Source organism: Schistocerca nitens, chromosome 1 (assembly GCF_023898315.1).
Source record: "Schistocerca nitens isolate TAMUIC-IGC-003100 chromosome 1, iqSchNite1.1, whole genome shotgun sequence".
In the NCBI taxonomy this organism is placed as follows: domain Eukaryota; kingdom Metazoa; phylum Arthropoda; class Insecta; order Orthoptera; family Acrididae; genus Schistocerca; species Schistocerca nitens.
This window is the reverse complement of record NC_064614.1, coordinates 1,126,343,591-1,126,369,175: the sequence shown is the minus strand read 5'-3', so window position 1 is coordinate 1,126,369,175 and position 25,585 is coordinate 1,126,343,591. Positions and strand designations below refer to the sequence as shown.

The following is a 25,585-nucleotide window of genomic DNA, read 5'->3' as shown; positions in this document are numbered from 1 at the left end:
GTACACTGCATCATTCGTTACGTTGTTCTTGGCCATTTATCTGTACCGATTTTTTGAAATGTATCATGGCTTTTATAATTTTTCTGTATTTTCGAGCATTTTCAGCACCTCACAAACCCGACAAAACACACAATATGTATATGTTTCTGAGTCGTCGGACGCATTTCCTCTGGTATTTCGGCAGATGAATGCAATTCTGTTTTTTGCAATGCGTAGATGAAATTGGGTCAAACAAATAGTACTCACGTCACGTCTTTCATGCGACGTCCAGTGCCGACGGAGGGCGCCAGTTTGTAATGGTAAACAAACAAATTGATTTTTAAAGCAGAATTTTACGAGTCTGTTCGACAGAGCAGTCCCAAAACCGTCTAGTGCGGCATTCGTGTTAAATATTTATTGACTAGGGACAGTATAACACGAAGAAAAACTAGTACGCCAGCAGCGAGTGAGCAACGCTGCTGCATAGTGCGTGCCAGTGCGGTGCCCTCGCTTTTGGCGTATACGTTATTCTTCGTGTTTTACTGTCCCCAGACAATACATATCAGTAACACCAATGTTGCACTAGACGAATCTGGGAACGCCCTATCAACAGATACATAAAATTCTGCCCTAAAAATGTGTAACTGGAAACAATCCGACACTTTCCGTTTACACTGGGCGTCAGAAGATAGATGTGATTAGCAGTATTTGTGTAGGCTGACTCGAGCTACACATTGCAAAAATGAGCCGGCCGAGGTGGCCGAGCGGTTCTAGGCGCTACAGTCTGGAACCGCGCGACCGCTACGGTCGCAGGTTCGAATCCTGCCTCGGGCATGGATGTGTGTGATGTCCTTAGGTTAGTTAGGTTTAAGTAGTTCTAAGTTCTAGGGGACTGATGACCACAGATGTGCTCAGAGCCATTTGAACCATTTTTATAGTGGCAATACCGCGATTCCTCGCCTATACTTGCAAGATCGGTACGCTCTCTCCTTTCTACGCTAGTATAGTCCACTTTGTACCCGACAACAGACTTAAGCAACGAGTTTTTAATTGCCGTAAATGGGCAGTGGCGGAGACTGCCGAGTTGAGTCTACGAGCGTGCGGACACAGCGACATTGGGAAAGACGACATAGGATCCGCTGGAGAGCTTGAAGCGAGGGTACAGACTTTATTTCTGATCTCTAACAAGAATGTAAAGTAATAATGACCGAAATGTACGGAGGCGACCGTACCGGTACTACTGGTGTCTAGTGGTAAAGCACAGGCATGGAAACGTAGAGATCGCTGGTTCGACCACAGAATCCTTCAGTCTGCCTTTAATCCAGCCGTCACCTTTAAATGATGTCAAGATCCACGTTAGACTGCAAGCCTGTTTTCCTTGGTAGAATTACTAGTGTGGGTTAGAAACACTTAAGGTGCCTAAGCTGCGTCCAATAGAAAGACTTGCGTCACATAAGGTTTTTATTATAAGATAGCATTGGTAAAGCTGAACCGGGCTGAGAACGACGCGAACAATGCAGGGCAAGTCCTGTACTACAGGCATCAGCTATCTCGGTAACATAGAGGGCGCTACAGAACGTCACTGAACTACACCAAGTTAAGACAATTTTACATGGCCAGAAAAATTACATATTGCCGACGCTGAATCCCGACAATGTTGTTTGGCATCACTGCAGCCACACGAATTGCAGTCTCGTGTATAACCGGCAACTGTTGCCTCACAATGTTTGCGGCAAATCGTTTCCGGGACCACGCTTCGGTTTTTAACTACTGGAGATTCGTGCAAAGGATTTATGTACCTTTTTAAAGCGCACTATTTGTCAATAAGCGTCTAGGTACCAGAAGTACGCAGTGCTTTGGTAGGACTGAAGGCTTACATTATGGTACTGGTATGTTTGAAATAAGAATACACTTATTTATGTTTTCTGTTCATCAGCACTCAACGCTATTTACACTATCAGTTTCTGCTTCACACACTTCTCGAAATAGTGTGAAACTCATGGCACCAAATGCAAACCGTGTGAATGAAAAGTCACCTGTGCTTACACTCTTCCTACGAAGCTTCTGTGCCTCGCGTATGACATGGAGTCGGAGACTTCGGAAATTTTTATTTGTTTCATCATGCGTAATTTCGAACTTATCGGCAGCAGCTTGCCAACAGTTCTCTTTCAGACTGCGATCTTTGTATAACATTACTTTTCGACGTCCCACAGCTCTCGCCGCTGATGCATTGCATTTATGAAAGCCATAGTTGTCTCGTTTGTCTGCTTCTCCATGCTGCCCACAACAAACCCACAAAAAAATAAGTGGATGTAGCCTATGTATGCACGCAAACTTTCTAACAGAATCGTAACGATATTGTTTTCGCTCAAACACACGACTGCAGCGCTGTCTGTGTGAGAAGTAGGAAACCAAGAAGAGAGCGAGAGAGAAGCATATATGGAGGAGGACAGGGACAGATACTGCTTTGTAGTACATAATATTCTCCGCCTTCTCGGATACACCGGCAACATCGCGACAATACGGGGGAAACTACTTTAAACAGAAGCGAAACGACGCAGTTTTTGCTCAGAAACTATCAGACACGTGACTGCAGCGCTGTCGGTGATAGAAGTAGGAAACAAAGTTGAGAGCGAGAGTGAAGTATTTATGGAGAAGCACAAGGATAGATATTGCCCTGCGATACAAAATATTCTCCACCCTTTGTGGATATACCGGAAACTCTTGCAGTACGTGGGCAACAACCTGAAAGTCTCCGACGTCAGCAATATTGCCCGTCCATACTGAAAAATTGCTGTCCATTGCACCCATATTGCAGCAATATTGACGGCAGCGCTATTGACGCCAAATATTGTCGTAAATTATGATCTATGTGAACGCACCTTTAGCGATCTTAGCGATATGGTTCAAATGGCTCTGAGCACTATGGGACTTAACATCGATGGTCATCAGTCCCTTAGAACTTAGAATTACTTAAACCTAACTAACCTAAGGACATCACACACATCCATGCCCGAGGCAGGATTCGAACCTGCGACCGCAGCAGTCACGCGGTTCCAGACTGAAGCGCCTAGAACCGCACGGCCACACCGGCTGGCTCTTAGCGATAGGAGTTAATAGAACGTGAAGTATGAGAATTTCTTGTCGACGGTAGACAAAGTAATACAGGGCACGAGCATCTGTATGCAGCGCTGCCAGAGACGATACGCAGCTGCAGCCCTTTGCCCGAGTCATATAATCAAGTGTGGACTCTAACTGATACGGGCATCATGGCTGCCAAACAGGCAGGGAGAGACGGACTGTGTAGTTCAATAGTGAAAATAAATATAGCTTCTTCACTAGGGGTGTGAAGGACAATTGACCAAGCTAACGCCATGCAGAGGCAATGCCTAAACTCCAAAGTCTGGGGGAACTGCTTGCGGTGCAGAGCTACACTTGAAAAAATTGTATTTCCAGCAAAAGCGCAGGCGGAAAAAAAATGTGTAAACAATATTCTGATTTCGGAAATACATTTGCAACATTCGTCGAAGGCTACACTGAGACCGTTAAGTTTCAGAAGTTTATCAAATAAAACACGTTATAGGAGTTTACTGTTCCGTAAGGCACCGAGTGTGACATATAGTGCTAAAATGAAAGTTCTGCACCATCCTCACGAGTTGCTTTTCCCTTTTAAATCTGGCGTTCGCAATACTCTATTGAGGCTGGGAAATCGCTACTTGCAGCTTTCTGTGTAATGAGGGTAAAGCTTACTCTGAATTGTCAGCGCGGCTCAGCAGAGTCCGCCATGTTTCCAATCGTGAACGGGACAATGCGGCTTGCGTGGACTGCTCGTTGTGTCAACATGCTGCGAAGGGACATTTCTAACAGGCGGTGGGCGCATTCTCAAGTTTCTGCAAGGAAGGCTGTCAGAACGTAAAGTTGCTCGCCTCAGCTACACTGCCTGGCAAAAAAGTGAAGCTCCCAGAAGAGGAGGAAGAAACAGTGAAACTTCAGGGACTGACAGTGTATGTGGTGTTATTTCAATAATTACAACAAAGAGTCAAATTTACAAAGAACTTTACGGTATGAGCCGACTTATCAGTAAGAGTTGTCAGTTGATGGTTGGAGTGCTGACACATTATCTGCGTATCCAGCAATGCTGGCAACTGATGTGATATGCGTGGAGATCATATCAACCTGTATCGCATCAAAAACAGCCTGAAGATGACTTACTGAAGCGTTGAAACTGGTAGCGACAAAATAAAATAAAATCGTAAGGACGGCTGTAGGTGTTTTTATTTATTTGTCACGTTATCAGTAAGATGATGCACCCCACACGCCTGCTCCCAGCCTCTTCCCTCCCCACGCCTCCAGCCTTTATTCATGCACCGATTCCGTTTCGAAGGATGTCAAAGCCGTTGCGTTCTCACCTGAAGCAAGCCGGCCCACTTCCGTTGTAACGTCCTCGATATCTTAGATACTGTCAGTGCAACGGAACTGACATCCGAGTTGGTCCCACATGCGTCCTATTGGGGGCAGGTCTGGACATCTTCCTGGCCACGGAAGTACCTCAACGACGTGCAGACAGTTCACGAAGACACGTGTCGCGTCAACGAGCATTGTGCTGTTAAAAAATAGCACGACGAATCTGTTGCACCCCAGGTAATACACGAGGACGGAGGTTGCCCGCGACATGCCGCTGTGCCACCAGAGTTCTCTCGGTCACTACGAGCCGTGACCCGAAGTCACGACGGCGGTTGCGGCTCCAAAACATTGCAAGAATGGGACCTATCCCCAGGTCGCCGCCATACTCGCCCGTGATGACCATCCAGCGTAGCCGGCAACCGCAATTCGTCACTGAACACACTGCGACACCATTCATCAGCTGTCGATACCTCCCGATCGAGGCACCACTTTAAATGCAGCAGTTTATGCTGTGGTATTAATGAACTTTAATAGGAGCCAACTTATCAGTAAGAGTACGCAGCAGATGGTTGCATTGCTGACATTATCTGCGTATCCGGTAATGCTGGCAACTGATGTGTTATGCGTGGAGATCATATCTACCTGTATCGCATCAAAAACAGCCTGAAGATAACGCACTGAAGCGTTGAAACTGGTAGCGACAAAATAAAATAAAATCATATGGACGGCTATAGCACGGAAGCACGGAACAGTAATTCCCAGGTCTGTCTGTCTGCTAGTATCCGACCAATGGTGCAGAATGACACACAATGGTTCAGGGAACCTATTACTCGTTCTCCGATGGCAGGTGCACGTGTGAATGGGTTACGATGCGATTGGTGCACAATACGGCGATCCTTCGTTGTAGTGGTCAGACATGATTGCCCGCAACCTTTACGACTAGTAAACGTACCGCCATGTTCCCAAGCAGTTCTTATTGGGCCACTGTTACATCAAAATGTACGACATGTCTGGATAGTGCGTCACATGATCGGCTCGCCAAATAGAGATTCACAATGATACTACTACTACTACTACTACTACGTGACCAGGCCCCGTGGACAGCACGCTTCTACAAGTTTCTTCCTCCACTGTATTCTGTCCATTGCTGTTATCTGCTATCCGTCCACGTCTATTGTCACTTGGTTTAAGTCTTCATGGAGGCCATCCCTCCAACGCTTCTTGGGTCTCCCTGGGGATCTCTTTCCTGTAGGTGTGAAATCCAGGAGCATCCGAGGCCATCTGTGGTCCTCCAGCCGGGCCACATGGGCGGCCCACTGCATTCGTTTGGCTTTGACATTTCCTGCTATATTGGGCTGCTGGTATAGTTCCTCAAGCTCTTCGTAGCATCTGATCCTCCATTCTCCTGTATCTGCATCCAGAACCGGACCGAAGATCTCCCGAAGCACTTTTCTCTCAAAAAACGAGGAGCTTATGGAAGTCTTGTTTCCGGATACTCCATGTCTCACAGTCGTATATAACAACAGGCTGGATCAGGGTTTTGTAGAACCTTGAACTGTCTGGAGAGACATCCGAACCGAAGCAGTTGTGCTAGGCTGTGGTGATCGGTTTCCTGCTTGTATTCTGGCATTGATCTCTGCTTCACATGACGAATTCAGTGAAAAGTGCCCCTAGGTATTTGAATTCATGCACTCTTGTATGACTGGTCCCCAACCTGCAGTGATTGTAGATGACCAGCAGTCTGATAATGACCACGCGTCATAACGAGGTTGTATTGGCTTCGTTTATGTTTAGCCCAAATTTGCTGGCAGCCTCCTTTACTGCTTTGGTCATTTGCTCCAACTCCTCTTCCGACCTAGACAGTAAACAGATGTCGTCTGCATAGGGTAAGTATGCCATTCCTTCGATTTCAATCCTTTCGTTCTCTTGGAAGGTCTCGCGTACGATCTTCTCGAGGGCAAATTTGAACAAGATAATTCTGTCTGACAGGCGTGCGCGGCATCTCCGTGTCCTTCACAGTAATCACTCAACATCTGACGCTGTCCATGCACGTTATACATCTACCGGCCTCGGTAACAGCACACGACACAAACACTATTAATGAATTCTTGTCAGCTATTCTACCTGACAGAGAATTGCAACTCAAATCATTTACATACCCGCCAGTGCTGTGTACGAAGTTACACTGATATCCGATCGTGTCTTCTGGGTGTCTTGTATTTTTGTCAAACAGTGTACGTCATTCAAGCATTCAGTCGCTATAGTGAGACATGAAACATGGAAGATCTCGCCCTTAGTGGTCGCTCGCTGTCAATAACACCAGTTGAGCGTTACCTACAGATTATAGCAAATACAATGACGAAAAAAAGCTCCGACACCAAGAAATAATTAGTGTAGAGTAATGAAACTTTGAGAATACATTTGTCTAGATAATACCGGGTGATCAAAAAGTCAGTATAAATTTGAAAACTGAATAAATAACGGAATAATGTAGATACAGAGGTACAAATTGACACACATGCTTGGAATGACATGGGGTTTTATTAGAACCAGAAAAATACAAACGTTCAAAAAATGTCCGACAGATAGAGCTTCCTTTGATCAGAATAGCAATAATTAGCATAACAAAGTAAGACAAAGCAAAGACGATGTTCTTTACAGGAAATGCTCAATATGTCCACCATCATTCCTCAACAATAGCTGTAGTCGAGGAATAATGTTGTGAACAGCACTGTAAAGCATGTACGGAGTTATGGTGAGGCATTGGCGTCGGATGTTGTCTTTCAGCATCCCTAGAGATGTCGGTCGATCACGATACACTTGCGACTTCAGGTATCCCCAAAGCCAATAATCGCACGGACTGAGGTCTGGGGACCCTGAAGGCCAAGCATGACGAAAGTGGCGGCTGAGCACACGATCATCACCAAACGACACGCGCAAGAGATCTTTCACGCGTCTAGCAATATGGGGCGGAGCGCCATCCTGCATTTTGGGTCTAATAAAGTCCCATGTCATTTCAAGCACGTGTGTCAATTTTTACCTCTCTATCTACATTATTCCGTGGTTTATTAAGTTTTAAAATTTATACTGACTTTTTGATCACCCGGTATATTTAAATGATTAACTTTGCAAGATTACAGGTTAATAAAAGCGCAAGGAAAGCCATCGTAAAAGTGAAATGCTGTAATCGCCAGAATATTGAAAGCAGGCATCCAAACGTGCATGCAATGTGCAATGTGTTGTACAGGTTCCAGATGTCAATTTGAGGGATGAGTTCCGTGCCTGTTGCACTTGGTTGGCCAATACAGGGACTTTTAATGCTGGTTGTGGATGACGCTGGTGTTGTCGTTCGATGATGCCCCATATGTGCTCGCTTGCAGACAGATCTGATGACTTAGTACGCCAAGCTAACATGTCGACTTTCTGTAGAGCTTGTTGGGTTACAGCAGCGATATGTGGGCAAGCGTTATCCTGTTGGAAAACACCCCCTGTAATGCTGTTCACGAATGGCAGCCCAACAGGTACAAATTTGTAGTTAATCACGAAAGAACTTCAGCTGTCATACGAAATCGCACCCCAGACCTTAACTCCAGATTTAGATTCAGTGTGTCCAGGCCGCACATTGGTTGGTTGCAGGCGCTCACGTGGCTTCCTTCGACCTAACACAGGGCCATCACTCGCACCGAATCATAACCAGATTTCATCAAGAAGCCCAAGAGCCCTCCATTCTGCCTTCCAAATATATCTCGTTTGACACCATTGAAGTAGGAAACGGTGGTGGTTTGGCGTCAGTGAAATGCACACTACAGAGCATCTGGCTCGGGACTGCCCTTGAAGTAACCGATTTGCAACAGTTCGTCGTGTCGCTGTGGTGTCAACAGCTGTTCGATTTGCTGCTGCAGATGCAGTGCGATGCGCCACAGCCATACTCCGAACACGACTGTCTTCCCTCTCGGTAGTGCCACGTGGCCGTCCGCAGTCCGGTCTTCACGTGAGAGTACATTCTCGTGACAACCTCTGCTAGCAATCGTGTGTAGTTTCTACATTCCTGCTAAGTCTTTTTGCAATATCGTAGAAGGAATATCCAGGTTCTCTTAGCCCTATTACACGTTCAAACTCATTCAAATTCAGTGAGTTGTTGATAATAGCGTCTTTGTCGCCTTGAAGACATTCTTGACTAACATCAACTCACTACGTCCACTGTCAAAGGTAATTAATGTTCAGGACCGTTACAGAGCATAGTTAAAGCAAATCTGATGCGCATTCTCATAGTGGTATTACTAGAAACATTGTTATGCGACTGGCACGAAATATGAATAAACGTCATCTCTCAGACGTAGAATCACACCTACCAACTTTCCTTTATCTCGTGTAACCCCTCCTTGGTGTTGGGATCTTTTCCCGTCAGTGTACGTACCGCGGAAAACCAGAATAATGCGCCGCTGCTTTTGGGGAGAACTGGGAGGGCTGTGCAGCCATCTGCACATCATCACAGTCGCCTGTAGGTATACACTACGAACATCAACACAAACCTACTAGCAACGTGGTGCGCGAAGAAAGAGGACAAAGAAAGCCTGGAATGGAACCTGGTTCAGTGGCGCAGGATTCTCATCAGCTGCGCGCCCAGAGGTTGTCTCATGGCTGATGATCGTTATTGTAGAGTAGTGTTGCGTTTGAACACGACTAACTGCTCGAGCAGCTAATGTCACAGTTCGAGAATGATTCTTCTCGATCTTTCGATCGCCCTGCTACCTGTTGACTTGTTCGTGCTACAGTAAGTCAACGACGTGTAAAATTTGGAACACACACACACACACACACACACACACACACACACATATATATATATATATATATATATATATATATATATATATATATATATATATACCCCAGGGAGGACTCAAACCTTGGACGGGGGCAGCCACATGGACCGTGACAAGGCGCCTCAGATCGCGCGGCTATCGCGCCCAACGATGTGTCTTAGCGATTCAATGCACTGTAGATTTTAATAATAAAACAACTGTGAAACACGGACTGAAATATGTTCTAGGATGCAGGTCATATGTAACGACAACAACCAATAAATAAATAAATAAACACATTGAGTAACAAGTTACTGATGTCAGAAGAGGCCTATGTTCCGCTTGTCTGGGTATGTAAACAAACAGGACCTGTCGGTTCTGGGTTGCACACACACCGTGTGAATTGCTCGATCGTCCTAAGCATAGTAGGAAAGTGGTCTACAGAACGCCATTTCTTCTGAGCGCTTTATCGGTCCGCGAGGGTTACAGTGTAGCAGCAATTCTCAGCGCTACATAGGCATGTTATAAATATTTCTACGTCATGAAGCCAATCCCCATTGTTCCTTACTGTTCCAGCAAGGGCCGGCCAGAGTGGCCGAGCGGTTCTAGGCGCTACAGTCTGGAACCGAGCGTCCGCCTCGGGCATGGATGTGTGTGATGTCCTTAGGTTAGTTAGGTTTAAGTAGTCCTAAGTTCTAGGGAACTGATGACCTCAGAAGTTAAGTCCCATAGTGCTCAGAGCCATTTGAACCATTTCTTGTTCCAGCAAGATGGTGCAACAGCCCCCACTGCACGTCTTTCCATGGGAATCCTGAATGAAATGTTCTCAGGCAGCGTTATTTCTCGCTTTGGTGATATCAACTAACCTGCTCGTTCTGCCTGCCTGACAGCAAAAAATGGTTCAAATGGCTGTAAGCACTATGGGACTTAACATCTATGGTCATCAGTCCCCTAGAACTTAGAACTACTTAAACCTAACTAACCAAAGGACATCACACAACACCCAGTCATCACGAGGTGCCTGACAGCAACAGACTATTTTTTGTGGGGCTATCTTTAGAAGATTATGACCAAGGCCCAATCAGCATCGACGACTGAAAGATCTAATTCATGAGTGCATTCAGGAGATACCGAACGGCATGTTCCGGCAAGATACGTTATTTCTTTCAGACAGATTGCACGAATGTGTTATTTATCACTATGGTCACTTACCACAAGTAATTTTCAAGAAATAGCGATACACACTAGTTCTCCATAAGAAAGAGAATGTATCTTTATCAAAACATGAATATTTGTACTGTCCCCTGTATTATTTTATTTTCTGCCGCAGCCCGTATATCCATACGTAGCAGTACTGTATTTGAACTCTTTCTGAAAAATTTTTGTCGGATATAAAACGGGTTTGTGCAGTCTATATCTTTTCCTGTCTTTCACGAATTGTCAAATTTTAAGCAGCCATAGCTTCTTGTGGCTAGTCGTAATTTCTCTGTATCGCTTGCTCGCACGCAGCGAGATTCAAATGTCACGTGACTGTTCGAGCAGATCCGATACTGAATCGAGCGCTGCTGCGTACCGGAATATTTTGAGCCCGTTCGAACACGAGTGTCGTTTGCGCAGTCATAGTAGAGTGCGTAGCATCAGAACCCGTATCAAGCATTGCAGTCCCACGGGTTCAGCGGAAAGCTTGGCCAATTGTGTGTTTCGACCTCGCAGGAACCCGCCTGATTCTGTGTGACCTCAGGAGGCCCGCCGTGAAGCTACGGGACAGGTTTAAGTTACGACTCGACTCTCTCGCGGACAGCGCGACAACGACGACCCAAGAATGTTGCAGCGCAGGGAGTGGAGCAACATAGCGCTGCAGGTTATGGAGAAGCAGACACTGATTGTACAGATGTGTAAGTATGTACACTATCGAACAGACTGCCTTTATTTTGTTAGTGTTATGTTTTTATTTTACAGTCATGTTGCGCTTTTAATCTCACATGCCTCGTTCTTTCGCTCTCTGCTTCCATTGAATCTAAGCCCATACGAGTTTCTAGACATGCAGGTGGTGCAAAATTCAACTCTCCTTTTGAGCAGTTTAACTCTGCATTCCCGCCGCAGGTTGCGTGCTTTGTCACTTCCTGCTGTATTAAAGACATGTTGTCCAGGAAACCAGCGAGTCCCAGTGAAGCATTTACGTGGCTTCCCACAAACGTTCAGGGGTTCCAATCTTCTTCTTCTTCTTCTTCTTCTTCTTCCGAACCCATTTGGAGTGTACGATGAATCAACTTTGGCTACTTTTCATTGTATTAGATTTCCTTAGTTTCCAAATTTCCTTCATTCTTTTAGAGTGTTGTTCCCTTTATTCTGAGTCCACTTTGGTCTAGTTGTTTTCTTTCTCTCCTGAAATTCTGCGTTTTGAACTGCCTTTCTGAAATGTGTTCTGTTTTCTATTGTGCCTATTGTAATTCCAGCGTTTTCCATGTCTTTTTCAGTCTCTATGAACCATGTGGGCTTGGATTTGTAGCTATTAATGTGAATATCCGCTTGGTTAGTCTGTTGTTATCCATTCGGAATATATGTCCAAAAAACTGTAGTCTTCCCTTCCTCATTACATCAGTTAGTTTTTCAGTTTTGAAGTATAGATGTCTCTTTGGTCTTAACCTGTATTCAGCATTATCATTTCTTTTAGCTCCCAGTATTTTCTTTAAAATTCTTCTTTCGACTTTCTCTAGTTTCTCAAGATCTCTATTTCTTGTTAGTTTAAGTGTTTCTGTCGCATACAGAGCTTCAGGTCTGGCCACGGTTTGGTAGTGTTAATTTCGTGTTCCAGGACAAAGATTTTTTGTTATAAACGTTTTTGGTCATATGAAACACTCTTTCCATTTTCTGCACTCTAGTTTCTATAGCTGCCTTCTTTTGCATTGTATGTAATCCACACTCCTAGTTATTTAAAGGAATCTGTTTTCTGTATTGTATTGTTGTCAACTGCAATTTTGAGGAGCATCACATCTCTTGACATAAAAAATAGACCAAATTACCATATTCCACACCGAAGCCATACCGGGTGATCTTGCACTGGGAGAACTGCTGAAGTTGCCCACCCCTCCTCCAAATCCTGCCTTTCTGTAATTTTACACAGATTTAACAAATTTCTAATCTTGTTGTCAGATTTAATAAAAACGAGGCAGTATTGCTAAATGCTACACAACTGAAATGCATTCGTGAGAAATGTTGTGCACGGTAAATTAAATTCCCCATTGTAGTACAGGGTGTACCAAATTCCCGTTTCAAAACGCGGTAGAAGGAGAACAGCTGCTCACAATGACATCAAATTTGAACAGCATATTAGTAACTGGAGGGGCGGGGAGAGGGGGCGGATACGTCATGGAACAAAAAAAAATTAACTAAAACTTGACTAATAGACATAATTTGTTGCTCGCAAGGAAGTGGACAATGAACGCCCATGGAACGTTCTATGTACAGACGAAGCCCATTTCCACCTCTAAGAACATATGAATATGCATAATTGCAGAATACGAACAACGGAAAATCCGCACATCAACCGGTACCATTCGTTCTGCAAAGGTGACTGTGTGGTGGGGGTTGCGACACATCATAGGGCGGTATTCTTCCGAGGTGATGAGTCCTGAAAGGTCCTGTTACCTGTACCGCAGACGCTATGAGTGTCTTTTGTACGCATTTGTCGTTCCACCTCTCCGACAACGTGGACGTATGGGTAGGATCATTTTCACGCCAGATGCCGCTCCTCCGTACACTCCACAGCGGCTGCTGCAGTGGCGTTTTGGAAATGCTGGAAGTATCAGCCGTCTTTTCCCCACAGCCTGGCCGTGCAGGTCACCTGATCTTAATTCGTGTGACTTGTGGCTGTGGGGTTACCTAAAAGACGTGTTTAGTGCTTGAATTACGAACTTAGCTAAAGACAAGCATTGCGCAACGCGTTTTGAACGTGACTCACATGCACACTGATCTGTCGTGGAACATACTGTTTCTCGATTTCACCTTTGGTAGAAAACAGTGGACAGCATGATGAACATGTCTTGCGCCAGTAAGAAACCGGCGACATTTCGCTTTATATGCTGTTTTTTGCCTCAGGACAATTACAAACCTATTTTCCCCATTCGATGTGTTACGAATTTGCTGTGGTTGATGGGCTTACATAACTGACAGTGCATTACTGTTGACTGCCGAACTTAAGCACTCATGCACCTTGAACAGTACGCATGGTGTAATCTGCACCTCAAGCCATAGGAGCCGTATTACGATTCATTTGTTTTTTGTAGCCGATTCTATTTACGTTAAGACGCTTGCAGCGCCATCTCTTGGTAAAATTTTCGTTAATTTTTTCCCCATGACGTTTCGCCCTGCGTCAATAAATTTGACGTCATTACGAACAGCGGTTCTCTTACTACAGCGTTTTGAAACTGGAAATTTAATTTTTTACATCCTATAACAACTTACAAATTCGATAAACCTGTTAAATAATTGAAAGTAAAACAAATCTATATTTTATTGTTTATGACAAATATTGTACACTGGTTTCTATATGATGTGTAATAAGCACCAGATTTCATACCGAGCGAGATGGCGCAGTGGTTAGACACTGGACTCGCATTCGGCAGGACGACGGTTCAATCCCGCGTCCGGCCATCCTGATTTAGGTTTTCCGTGATTTCCCTAAATCGCTCTAGGCAAATGCCGGGATGGTTCCTTTGAAAGGGCACGGCCGATTTCCTTCCCCCTCCTTCCCTCATCCGATGAGATCGATGACCTTGATGTCTGGTCTTCTTCCCCAAGAACCCAACCCCCAACCAGATTTCATTTGCTCCTTATAAATTGTTAATGAGAAATAAAAGAAAAATTGCTGTAATTATGAACTGAGAAAACATCCCTTTCCATTAATTGTGTTTTTATTATAATTTTACTTTGCCTTTCCTTACTTTAAGCCTAATTGATTACGTCATTGAAGTCCAATCTAGCAACCGTATTGTATCCTGTCGACAAGTAGTTCCGTTTGACAGTCTGCCTTGACCCATACTCTGTCTCGAGTAGATTTTATCATCAGTAATTAGCTGAAACTGCGTTCATCAACAGAGGCCAGCTGCCTGAGGGCTAAGTAAACGCCCATGATGATATTTATCTGCCACAGAAGGCTTATCCTTGGATTCTCTTTATTTACTCGGTGGAATAGCGAAAGTACTGGTCGGAGAGAGCCAACTAAATTACTGATGCATTTTTCCTCCACCATTTTGCTTGCTCTATCCACTATCGCAGATCGCTCGAGTCCCCAGTCGCCACAGATCGAGAGCCTTCCGTCAAACAGGATATTTGTTACAGAACCCGCAGCCCACCTTCGGGAAGTGATATGATGCACTGTAGCAACGCCTTTATGACAATAGCTTAAGTTTGTATTTGCGAACCGAGGCGAAGACAAGTTCTCGTAGGTAAAAGACAAACACGAGGGGCTAGGAGAACGCACATATCCCTCTCCGTTAATTCTTAAACCACCTTTCATATCTTTTTTCCCCCATTTCTTATCTTTCGAGTCAGTTCTCGCCCTCCCTCTGTGCCTATCTCATCAGGGCCTCGATACGGCCGTGCTCCACACTAGCCCAGTCAACGAAGACTAAAAAGTTGAAGTTCCCACCAGTATGGTGTGAGTATAAGGGTACAGGGTGGGGGCAGGGTGGTTTAAAGGTCGCCTTTTATATTGTTCACCACTAACTCGAAAACAGCGACAAAACTAACTACATTAAATTTCCCGTAAAAAGGTCCCATTCCTATTAAATTAAGTGGATCAAGAACAAATATTAAATGTGTGCCACGCCAGAGTGCAGTAGAGCCGTATCATGTATAAGTTATGTTCTGTGGGTGTAAATAGCTGTAGGTGCTGGGTGGACGGTAGAAGCACGACAGAAGGTAAGTCGCCAGATTGTGGTCATGCACTTCCCTATTGAAAGATCTGCAAACGGAAGAACGAGCAGGTGAGTTCCCATTCTGCCTACTCAAATACATCACACGAAAAGCAAATACAAGGTGTTTCACATAGTTACACTGACCCTCCACAGTACTGGCAACACAGTGTGCAGTTATGTCCAGCGCATGTTTTGTTCTCATAAAGTACATTAATGCTAAATGGAACACAAACAGGAATTACTAATAATACTAACGCAAGAAACTATATAGACGGAAACTATGTAAACCTGTTCATACAGTTCTACACTGCTACAGTGGAAATTGATTCTTAGTCATCCTGTAAGGCATCTATAGCATTCTTCTGAGTAAGGTAACTTCAAGCGCTGCTCACTTTTCATTTTGAACACATACGGTGCATCCCCTGTCTTTCCTGTCAGGTTCTTTTATTTCCGTTTTGGGGGGAGGGGACCAAACAGCGAAGCCGTCGGATTAGCGAAGGATGGGGAGGGAAGTCAGGCGTGCCCTTTCAAAGGAACCATCCCGGCATTTGCATAAAGCGATTTAGGGAAATCACGGAAAACCTAACTCCAGATGGCCGGACGCGGGTTTGAACCGTCGTCGTCCTGAATGAGAGTCCAGTGTGCTAACCACTGCGCCACCTCACTCGTTGGACCTCTTATGTGAGCAGACAACATTACTTACAATAGCTCATGTTTATCTAGTACAGTTATTTTCCGTTTATTAAATAAACACTTATTTGCAGCTGTTAATTAAGAAAGATCATCTGCCTACCATTTTGAATAGCATGTCCTAAGTGTAAATGGTTTAACTATACTGAAGCACCAAAGAAACTGGCATAGGCATGCGTATTCGAATACAGAGATATGGAAACGGCAGAATACGGCGCTGCGGTCGGCAACGTCTATATAAGACAAGTACATGGTACAGTTGTTAGATCGGTTACTGCTGCTACAATGGCAGGTTATCAAGATTTAAGGGAGTCTGAACGTGGTGTCATAATCGGCCCGCGAACGATGGGATACAGCATCTCCGAGGTAGCGATGGAAGTGGAGATTTTCTCGTACGACCATTTCACGAGTGTACTGTGAATATCAGGAATCCGGTAAAACATCAAATCAACGACATCGCTGCGACCGGAAAAAGATCCTCCAAAAACGGGACCAACGAAGAGTGATGAGTATCGTTCAACGTGACAGAAGTGCAACCCTTCCGCAAATTGCTGCAGATTTCAGTGCTGGGCCATCAACAAGTGTCAGCGTGCGAACAATTCAATGAAACATCACTGATATGGGCTTTCGGAGCCGAAGCCAACTCGTGTACCCTTAATGACTGCACGACATAAAGCTTTACGCCTCGCCTGGGCCAGTCAACACCAACAATGGACTGTTGATAACTGGAAACATGTTGCCTAGTCGGGCGAGTCTCGTTTCAAATTGTATCGAGCGGATGGACGTTTACGGATATGAAGACAACCTTATGATCCATTCACCCAGCATGTCAGCAGGGGTCTTTTCAAACTGGTGGAGGCTCTATAATGGTGTGGGGTGTGTGCAGTTGGAGTGATATGGGACCACTGATACGTCTAGATACGACCCTGAGAGATGACACCTATGTAAGCATCCTGTCTGATCACCTGCATCCATTCATGTCCATCGTGCATTCCGACGGACTTGGGCAAATCCAGAAGGGCAATGGATACCGCACATAACCAGAATTGCTACAGAGTGGCTCCAGGTAAACACTTCCGCTGCCCACCAAACTCCCCAGACATGAACATTATTGAGTATATCTGGGATGCCTTGCAACGTGCTGTTCAGAAGAGATATCCACAGCCCTGGACAGCCCTGCAGGATTCATGGTGTCAATTCCATCCAGTACTACTTCATACATTGGTCGAGTCCATGTTCGCAGGTACCCTACACGAAATTAAAGGCAGGTGTACCAGTTTCTTTGGCTTTTCAGTGTATGTACCCGACAATGTCTATCTCATTGTCTCCACTATCATTGGCTGCAATACTTTTCACAGTATCAGGAGTATGAGATGCATCGCCCAACATTTGAAGAGACCCAGGGGGTTCAACCTTCTCCCTCTGCAATCTAAGTAGATCTCCTAGGTGTTACAGAACTTCGATGACAACTTGCAGATTAAAACTGTGTGCCGGACCGTGACTCGAGCTCGGGACATTTGCCTTTCGCAGGCAAGTGCTCTAACGGCTGAGCTATCCAAGCACGACTCACGACCCGTCCTCACGGCTTCAATTGTGTCTATACCGCTTCTTCCACCTTTCAGACTTCACAGAATCTCTTTTCTACTTCTGCCAAAAAGTTTCACATCAGCGCACACTACGCTGCAGTGTGGGAATTTCATTCTGGAAACATCCCCCAGGCTGTGGCTAAGCCACACATCCGCAATATCCTTTCTTCCACGAGTGCTAGGTCTGCTAGGCTCGCAGGAGCTGAAGCTGTGAGGAGGGGTCGTGAGTCGTGCTTTGGTAGCTCAGTCGTTAGAGCACTTACCCGCAAAAAGCAAAGTTTGTGAGCTCGAGGTTCGATCCGGCACACAGTTTTAATCTGCCAGAAGGTTTCATATCAGCGCACACTCCGCTGCAGAGTAAAAACTTCATTCTGAGAACTTCAGATATTTCAACTTAAGTCCAGAAATGCGTTACTAGAGACTACTATTCTAGAACTGAGTGTTATCAGTTCCATTCCATCGGACATATTCACATTCATCTTGCAAAATATTCTATGGATGTGTGGTACGTAGCTCCAGTCAGTGCAACCCACTCTACAAGTGCCACCAGTTCGTTAATAGAAATGGAAATGTGTTGCGAGGGCCTCCCGTCGGGTGGACCGGTCGCCTGGTGCAAGCGTTTCGAGTTGACGCCACCTCGGCGACTTGCTTGTCGATGGGGATGAAATGATGAGGATATGGATAACACAACACCAAGTTCATGAGCGGAGAAAATCTCCGACCCAGCCGGGAATCGAACCCGGGCCGTTAGGTATGACATTCCGTCGCGCTGACCACTCAGCTACCAGGGGCGGACAGTTACTTAACTGAAGAAATTTATGCAGTCTGCCACTAGCACAATTAAGGGAGAGGAGTTCGGTACCATTCTACTTATTCATTAATTTATCACCAAGTGACTACAACACAATTGTATGCCTTTGCACTACGCTGTCAACAATAGTCAACAGCAGGGTTCCACATTTAGCAACCAATCGCTTTTCCCGAACTCTGCAAACGTCACTGACATCACACTTATAAATTATGCACTTCTCTGCAACACATTTTACATTAAAGCTCGCTTAACACAACTCAAATTAGTACTCATTTAATAAACTGAAAATCACTTTTCTGTATAAACGTGAGTTCAGTAAAACCATTTTGTTTACTCACATAAGACAACTGAACAGGAAATAATGGAGACATACAGCCCGTCTGTAAACCGAAAAACGGCCGGCGCTCATGGTGCGGAAAGTTGCCATCCCCGGAGGAAAGCTACATCTACCATACAGAATGACTAAGAATCAATATTCCCTCTAGCAGCGGAGAGCAGTGCACACAGACTTACGTACTTTCTGTCCATGTGCGTTTCTTGCGTTAGTGTCACTAGTAATTCATATCTATATTCCATGCAGTGTGAATGCACTTTGTAGAAAGCGATCAACCCCGGGCATGTCTACTCATTGATTCGCCAGTGATTCGTCAGGCAAAATGGGGAGGAGCGGTTTAAGTTTGTGACGTAGTGAGGTAGATGGCGTGGGAATCACACGCTCAGCCTTCAGTTTGCAAACCTATGAAGGAGAAAATGCATGACTACATTTCTGCTACCTACTTCCTCTCATGCTTCTACCCTCCACCCCCGGCCCTTTTACTTTTTTTACAACCGTAGAGTACAATTTATCCCTCCATAAAACTACTGACTTAGACGCGGTTCACACATTCAATATTTGTTTTCACAGAACTTCATTCAGCAGTACTCACTAAGCACTATCTTTACTAAACAGAGTTTTGCATCCCCTGCAACGCGAAAACTATTAGTCCTACAGAAAGAATAAATAGGAGCTGTTTTGTAAGAAATTTAATGTAGCTTCATTTCGTACTGCGAAATGTTTCTGCTAAAAGCCGCAGTTTTCAGGTTCTTCAACCAGAACACAAAAAAGTGACCTTTAAACGACGCCTCATCGTCATGCTGACATCCCACGTATAGGGACTTTTAGTGTGTGCATCACACTCCCTCATAATACTGTACAAAACTTTGCGACTACACCTAGAAAGCCTTAGTCCGACTTATCCTACCTTGTAAATGTCTGAATTTCCGCTCCAAAGACTCGTCGGCATGCACTCCACCTCACCCCCGGATCCCTCACCTACTCATCATGTGCGAACTCATTAATTTTTCCCCTCTCCTACACTAAACACTTTCATATTTCCTACAATTCCCGCAAACTTTGAGTAACGATGCAATAATTTCGACCGTGCTTACCAGCCCTTATACCCTGCTACGTTATCCACATCCTGTCCCAACGCAACGTTAATCATCTCTCTGACCTCGAAATCCACCCAAAACCAAGCCACCCCTTCAGATGTAACAGAATTCTCATTTTCCTCTCCGAATCGGGAATCATTTTCTCATCACTCGTCTCCCTCCCTCCCTACGGCTTTATTCGGCGTCCTTCACACCGTGTGTTTCGTCCCATTTTCTCCCAAAACACTCCAAAAAGACCTACCTACAGCTTTCATCTGTTGAGAAGCTCAAGGAAGTCATCGATACTTTAACCAATAAATTTCATGTCAGTCAATATGTTTTCTGTTTTAAAATATATATATTATCTCTGCCTAATGAGCGGATGCATTACCCTTGAAAGCCCACCACCGTACCATATAACAAATGGACGAAACAACAATAAAGAATACGCAGTGCTTGACAAAATAAAGTCAAGCAGGAAAGGAAAATAAACTTCACGGATTGAGAAGGTATGTGATGTTATTTGAGTGATTACAAATCCGAGTCAGATTTACAAACTTTGGCAGTATAAGTCCACTTATTACGACGTTGCACTCCGTATGGCCTCGATGTACGCTTTATTCATTAGGAAAGAGTGTCATAAAGCCTATCGTAACTAATCCTTGCTGTCACGGGTAATGGCACTTGACATAGTGTATAGTGTATAGGTCCATTGGCAGTGAGCGGACCAAATATCTCACGAAATAAGCGTCAAACGAATAAACTACAAAGAACTATACTCGTCTAGCTTGAAGGGGGAAATAAGATGGCGCTATGGTTGGCCCGCTATATGGCGCTGCCATAGGTCAAATTGATATCAACTGCGTTTTTTAAAATAGGAACCCCCACTTTTTATTACATATTCGTGTAGTACGTAAAGAAATATGAATGTTTTAGTTGGACCACTTCTTTCGCTTTGTGATAGATGGCGCTGTAATAGTCACAAACGTATAAGTTCGTGCTATTACGTAACATTCCGCCAGTGCGGACGGTATTTGCTTCGTGATACATTACCTGTGTTAAAATTGACCGTTTACGAATTTCGGAAAAGGTCGATATCGTGTTGATGTATGGCTATTGTGATCAAAATAACCAACGGGCGTGTGCTACGTATGCTGCTCGGTATCCTGGACGACATCATCCAAGTGTCCGGACCGTTCGCTGGATAGTTACGTTATTTAAGGAAACAGGAAGTGTTCAGCCACATGTGAAACGTCAACCACGACCTGCAACAAATGATGATGCCCATGTAGATGTTTTAGCTGTTGTCGCGGCTAATCCGCACATTAGTAGCAGACAGATTGCGCGAGAATCGGGAATCTCAAAAACGTCGGTGTTGAGGAGAATGTCGATACACGTATTTCCAAATGCATTGAGATTGACGTACATCATTTTGAGCATTTATTGCATTAATGTGGTATTTACAGGTAATCACGCTGTGACAGTATGCGTTCTCAGAAATGATAAGTTCACAAAGGTACATGTATCACATTGGAACAACTGAAATAAAGTGTTCAAACGTACCTACGTTCTGTATTTTAATTTAAAAAACCTACCTGTTACCAAATGTTCGTCTAAAATTGTGAGCCATATGTTTGTGACTATTACAGCGCCATATATCACAAAGAGAAAAAAGTGGTCCATCTAAAACATTCATATTTCTTTACGTACTACACGAATATGTAATAAAATTGGGGGTACCCCTTTAAAAGCCGGCCGGAGCGGCCGTGCGGTTCTAGGCGCTATAGTCTGAAGCCGAGCGACCGCTACAGTCGCAGGTTCGAATCCTGCCTCGGGCATGGATGTGTGTGATGTCCTTAGGTTAGTTAGCTTTAATTAGTTCTAAGTTCTAGGCGACTGATGACCTCAGAAGTTAAGTCGCATAGTGCTCAGAGCCATTTGAACCCCTTTAAAAAACGCAGTTGATATCCGTTTGACCTATGGCAGCGCCATCTAGCGGGCCAACCATAGCGCCATTTGATTTCCCCCTTCAAGCTAGACAAGTTTCGTTTTTTGTAGTTTTTTCGTTTGGCGCTTATTTCGTGAGATATTTGGCCCGGTCACGATCAATGGACCACCCTGTATACGAGCTGGCGCCACATTTTCTTTTGGGGACAGATCTCGACATCCTGTGGGCCACAGGAGGACCCCAACATCATACAGGAAGTTCATGGACACATGTGCAATGTTTGCACGAGCACTGTCCTGTTGAAAAATGCTCGTGGTCGTGCGGTAGCGTTCTTGCTTCCCACGCCCGGGTTCCCGGGTTCGATTCCCGGCGGGGTTAGGGATTTTCTCTGCCTCGTGATGACTGGGTGTTGTGTGCTGTCCTTAGGTTAGTTAGGTTTAAGTAGTTCTAAGTTCTAGGGGACTGATGACCATAGATGTTAAGTCCCATAGTGCTCAGAGCCATCTGAACCATCTGTTGAAAAATGGACTCACGATACTGCCGCATGAGAGGCACCACATGAGGATGCCGGATGACGGAGAAGTACATCAGTGGTACCGGAGTTCTGTCAGTCATTACCAGCCATGGACTGAAGCCATAAACGATGGCTCCTCCTCACACCATGACACCAGTAGTAAAACTGCTCCGTCTCTACAAAACATTGGAGGAACAGGACCTCTCCCAAGGTCGCTCCCTTACTCGCTAATGATTATCTGGGATAGTTCAGAACAACGATTCATTGCTGGACACAATCCGACAGCACTGCATCAGCAGTCCATGCTGCCAGTCACGACACCACTCCAGAACCAGCCGTTTGTGTTGTGTTAATGACAGATTACACATGGGACAGTAATTGCCTAGTTCGACTGCCGATAGTTTCCCACCACTGGTGCAGGATGACACAATGTTGCAAGGAGTCCTTCAGTTGTTCTCGGATGGCAGGCACTGATGTGAAGGTGTTGTGTGCTTGGTGCACTACGTAGTGATCCTCCCTTGCGATACTCAGACATGGTCAATCGGAATCTTGACAATGCGTATGCCACTGCTACATCCAAATGCTTCACAAACCTGGATATTGCACAATTCAATCAGTTCATCAAATGGAGACACACGACGAGGCCTCTTTCAAACTTTGTTAGGTGCTGATAGCACTATCACACGAGTATCAAGCAACTTCGTGTCCGTCAGAGTTATCATTCAACGTCTGCAGCTGTTCAAGCCCTTCACATATCATACCAGGTCTGGTAACACTGAATTGCAACATTTACATATTTGTCGTTGATATGTACGAAGTTCCATTGACTTCCGACCACTTTCTTCATCGGGCAGTGAACATACCAATGACCGTCTATACAATTTGCAGATAAATGGGACACGTGACACTCACCCCCTTGGTTTCAGGTGACATGATGACACCACAATGGGTTATTGTTCACAGAGGCAACTCCCATTCCTATGATTATCAAAGAAGCAGATGATAACCGTATAACCTATCATCAGTGGCTAATAATGGAAGGAATACAAAAAGTTTTCATATATCTTCAGGAGTGTTTCATTGCATTGATTTAATCTGTCACTGAAGCCGTATATCGTACACTGGTGCATGGAGCATTCTAGTATCTTTTTTAAAATAATTCACTATGCAGCTCTCTGTTACGCCAACGAAGTATGGCAATTTTTGGCATCTTTTTGTGGTCATTAACTTCCATTTATAAATACTCGGGTGATATGAGCTGATCCACAAGTCACAAAGCTCATTACTTCTCCAGCGCTCTCTTTCTGTAGTGCCAACGTCGAGTCATTTTCAGCATATCATAGACCAGCGGAGAGCTCTGTCGATAAATGCATCGGTTTCAAGGCTTCTTTCGGTCCACAGCGCATTACAACGTAACTCATTTGTTCGCAGCGTGCAGCAAATTTCAGTTTCCATAGTTAGAGATTGAAAGCCGAGAAAAGCCACGATACTTACAGGAAGTCATTCAGAGTGAGGTCCGGCAGCTTCAAGGCACTGCGGTAGCCGGCGTACAGGCCCTCCAGTTGCTTGTAATACAGCTTCACCTGCAGCACAAACCAGACATTGCCATCAGAAGCTGTAGTGCCTTTATTTTGGACTGTTGTCAATTACACGAGCTGAGAGCAGTTTACATCAGTGAAATTATCAATATGGTGCATGATGAGAAGGAAAGACAAAGCAGAAGACAGTGCTTCAATCGAAATGCCTAAATCCGGAGGAAAAGTAATATGAAAGGAATGTGCAAAATTATTTAGACAATGTCTGTGGGGAAAAACTGCTCCAAAACTGGAACAATGTTGGATGGCTTTTTTTTTTTTTTTTTTTTTTGGGGGGGGGGGGGTTGCGGGTACCAAACAGCGAGGTCATCGGTCCAATCAGATTGGGGAAGGAAATCGGCCGTGCACTTTCAAAGGAACCGTCGTGGCATTTGCCTGAAGAGATTTAGGGAAATCACGGAAGACCTAAATCAGGATGGCCAAACGCGGTTTTGAACTGTCGTCCTCCCGAACGCGAATTCAGCATGCTAAACACTGCGCCACCTCGTTTGTGGGGGCAATGTAATTGTTCTACTGGACTACGAAAGAGAACAGACTTCTGACAAAAAAGTATATATCAATCAATTTCCTTTCCTTAATGTACAAGATATTCACTGAAATCATTACCAACCACATTGTAAAAAATTACATTTCAGGCAAGCAAAGGCGTAAGCTGCCTTGAGAAACTAACACAGTTGACTGAACAATCTGCAAGTCGTGAATGAAATCAAACGGAAAAATCAGTATAAACCTGCAAACCGCACCCCATATTCTATAAAGAATCGCACTCCCGCGCATAAAAATTCAATTCACATCTCACGAACTGTGTGTGGTCCAAATCTATAATTATGCGGGTACATTCAGTGATGCACACTGAGGTGACAAAAGTCATCCGGTAGCGATATGCACATATACAGACGGCGGTAGTATCGCGTACAAGAAGTATAAATGGTCAGTGCATTGGCGGAGCTGTCATTTCTACCCAGGCGACCATGTGAAAGGGTTTCCCATGTCATTGTGGCCGCACGACGGGAACTAACAGGCTCTGAACGCCGAATGGTAGTTGAAGCTAGACGCAAGTAGCATTCCACTTCCGAAATAGTTAGCGAATTCAGTGTTCCAAGATCCACAAACTCAAGAGCGTGTCGAGGATACCAAATTTCAGCCATTACCTCTCACCACGGACAACGCAGTGGCCGATGGCCTTCACTTAACACTTTGCCGTCCGCACGTCTCGTACAAATTTACTCGCTTGGCGCCGGCAGTGCTAATTCGGAATATTTGGCTTGTCACCTTTCCGTTGATGACAAGCTTCAAACACATTGACTTCTGCGCGCTTTAATTTTTCCGGAAATCCTCTATTTTGCCATATCGTTCCACAAACTCTAATTTTCTTTTCAAGTAACTTCTCTGCAAGTTCTACACTGTTACAATAATTATCCATGTAGAGGTGATGCCACTTTCCATAAGAAGATGTCAATAGCTCCATCACTGTTTTTGTTAAAGGTTGTCCAGCGCCGGTATATATATCTTGAATGAGGAAATGTATCCCGTACTCAAATCACACAGCATCCGAATGAGTATGCCACATTTCGTAATTTTCGACGGATTGTTAACTTTAAAATTTAACTGTCCACGCCACGGTAACATTCCTTCATGAATTGACAAGTTTTGACTTAGATTAAACGTTTCTTTAAACTTTTGGAAAAATAATCAATTACGAATAGCACTTTGAAAAGCCGGTCGGCATTATCCGGTTTATAGTTGTCGGAAAAATGTTAAAATTATAATATTTGTCTGAATCGGTTGCGTGACATCGTTTTGCGAAATATCGGTGTGTCTATCAACGGATTCGTTGATCAATAATCATCGATCCTTGCTTTTTTTACAGTTCCCATAAGCATAGCAAGACCAAACCATTTTCTAAGTTCGGGTCCCGTAACGAC

The 25,585-nt window shown here is 44.6% G+C and overlaps 1 protein-coding gene across 1 annotated transcript in view; it reads right to left on the bottom strand.

Moving 5' to 3' along the window:
• LOC126199327 (putative phospholipase B-like 2) overlaps window positions 1–25,585 on the bottom strand; it is a 182,636-nt gene that overhangs the window by 69,514 nt on the left and 87,537 nt on the right. The window contains exon 3 of the mRNA XM_049936175.1: window positions 23,560–23,648. Within this exon, the coding sequence (XP_049792132.1) occupies window positions 23,560–23,648 (89 nt within the window). The remainder of the gene's footprint in view (window positions 1–23,559; window positions 23,649–25,585) is intronic.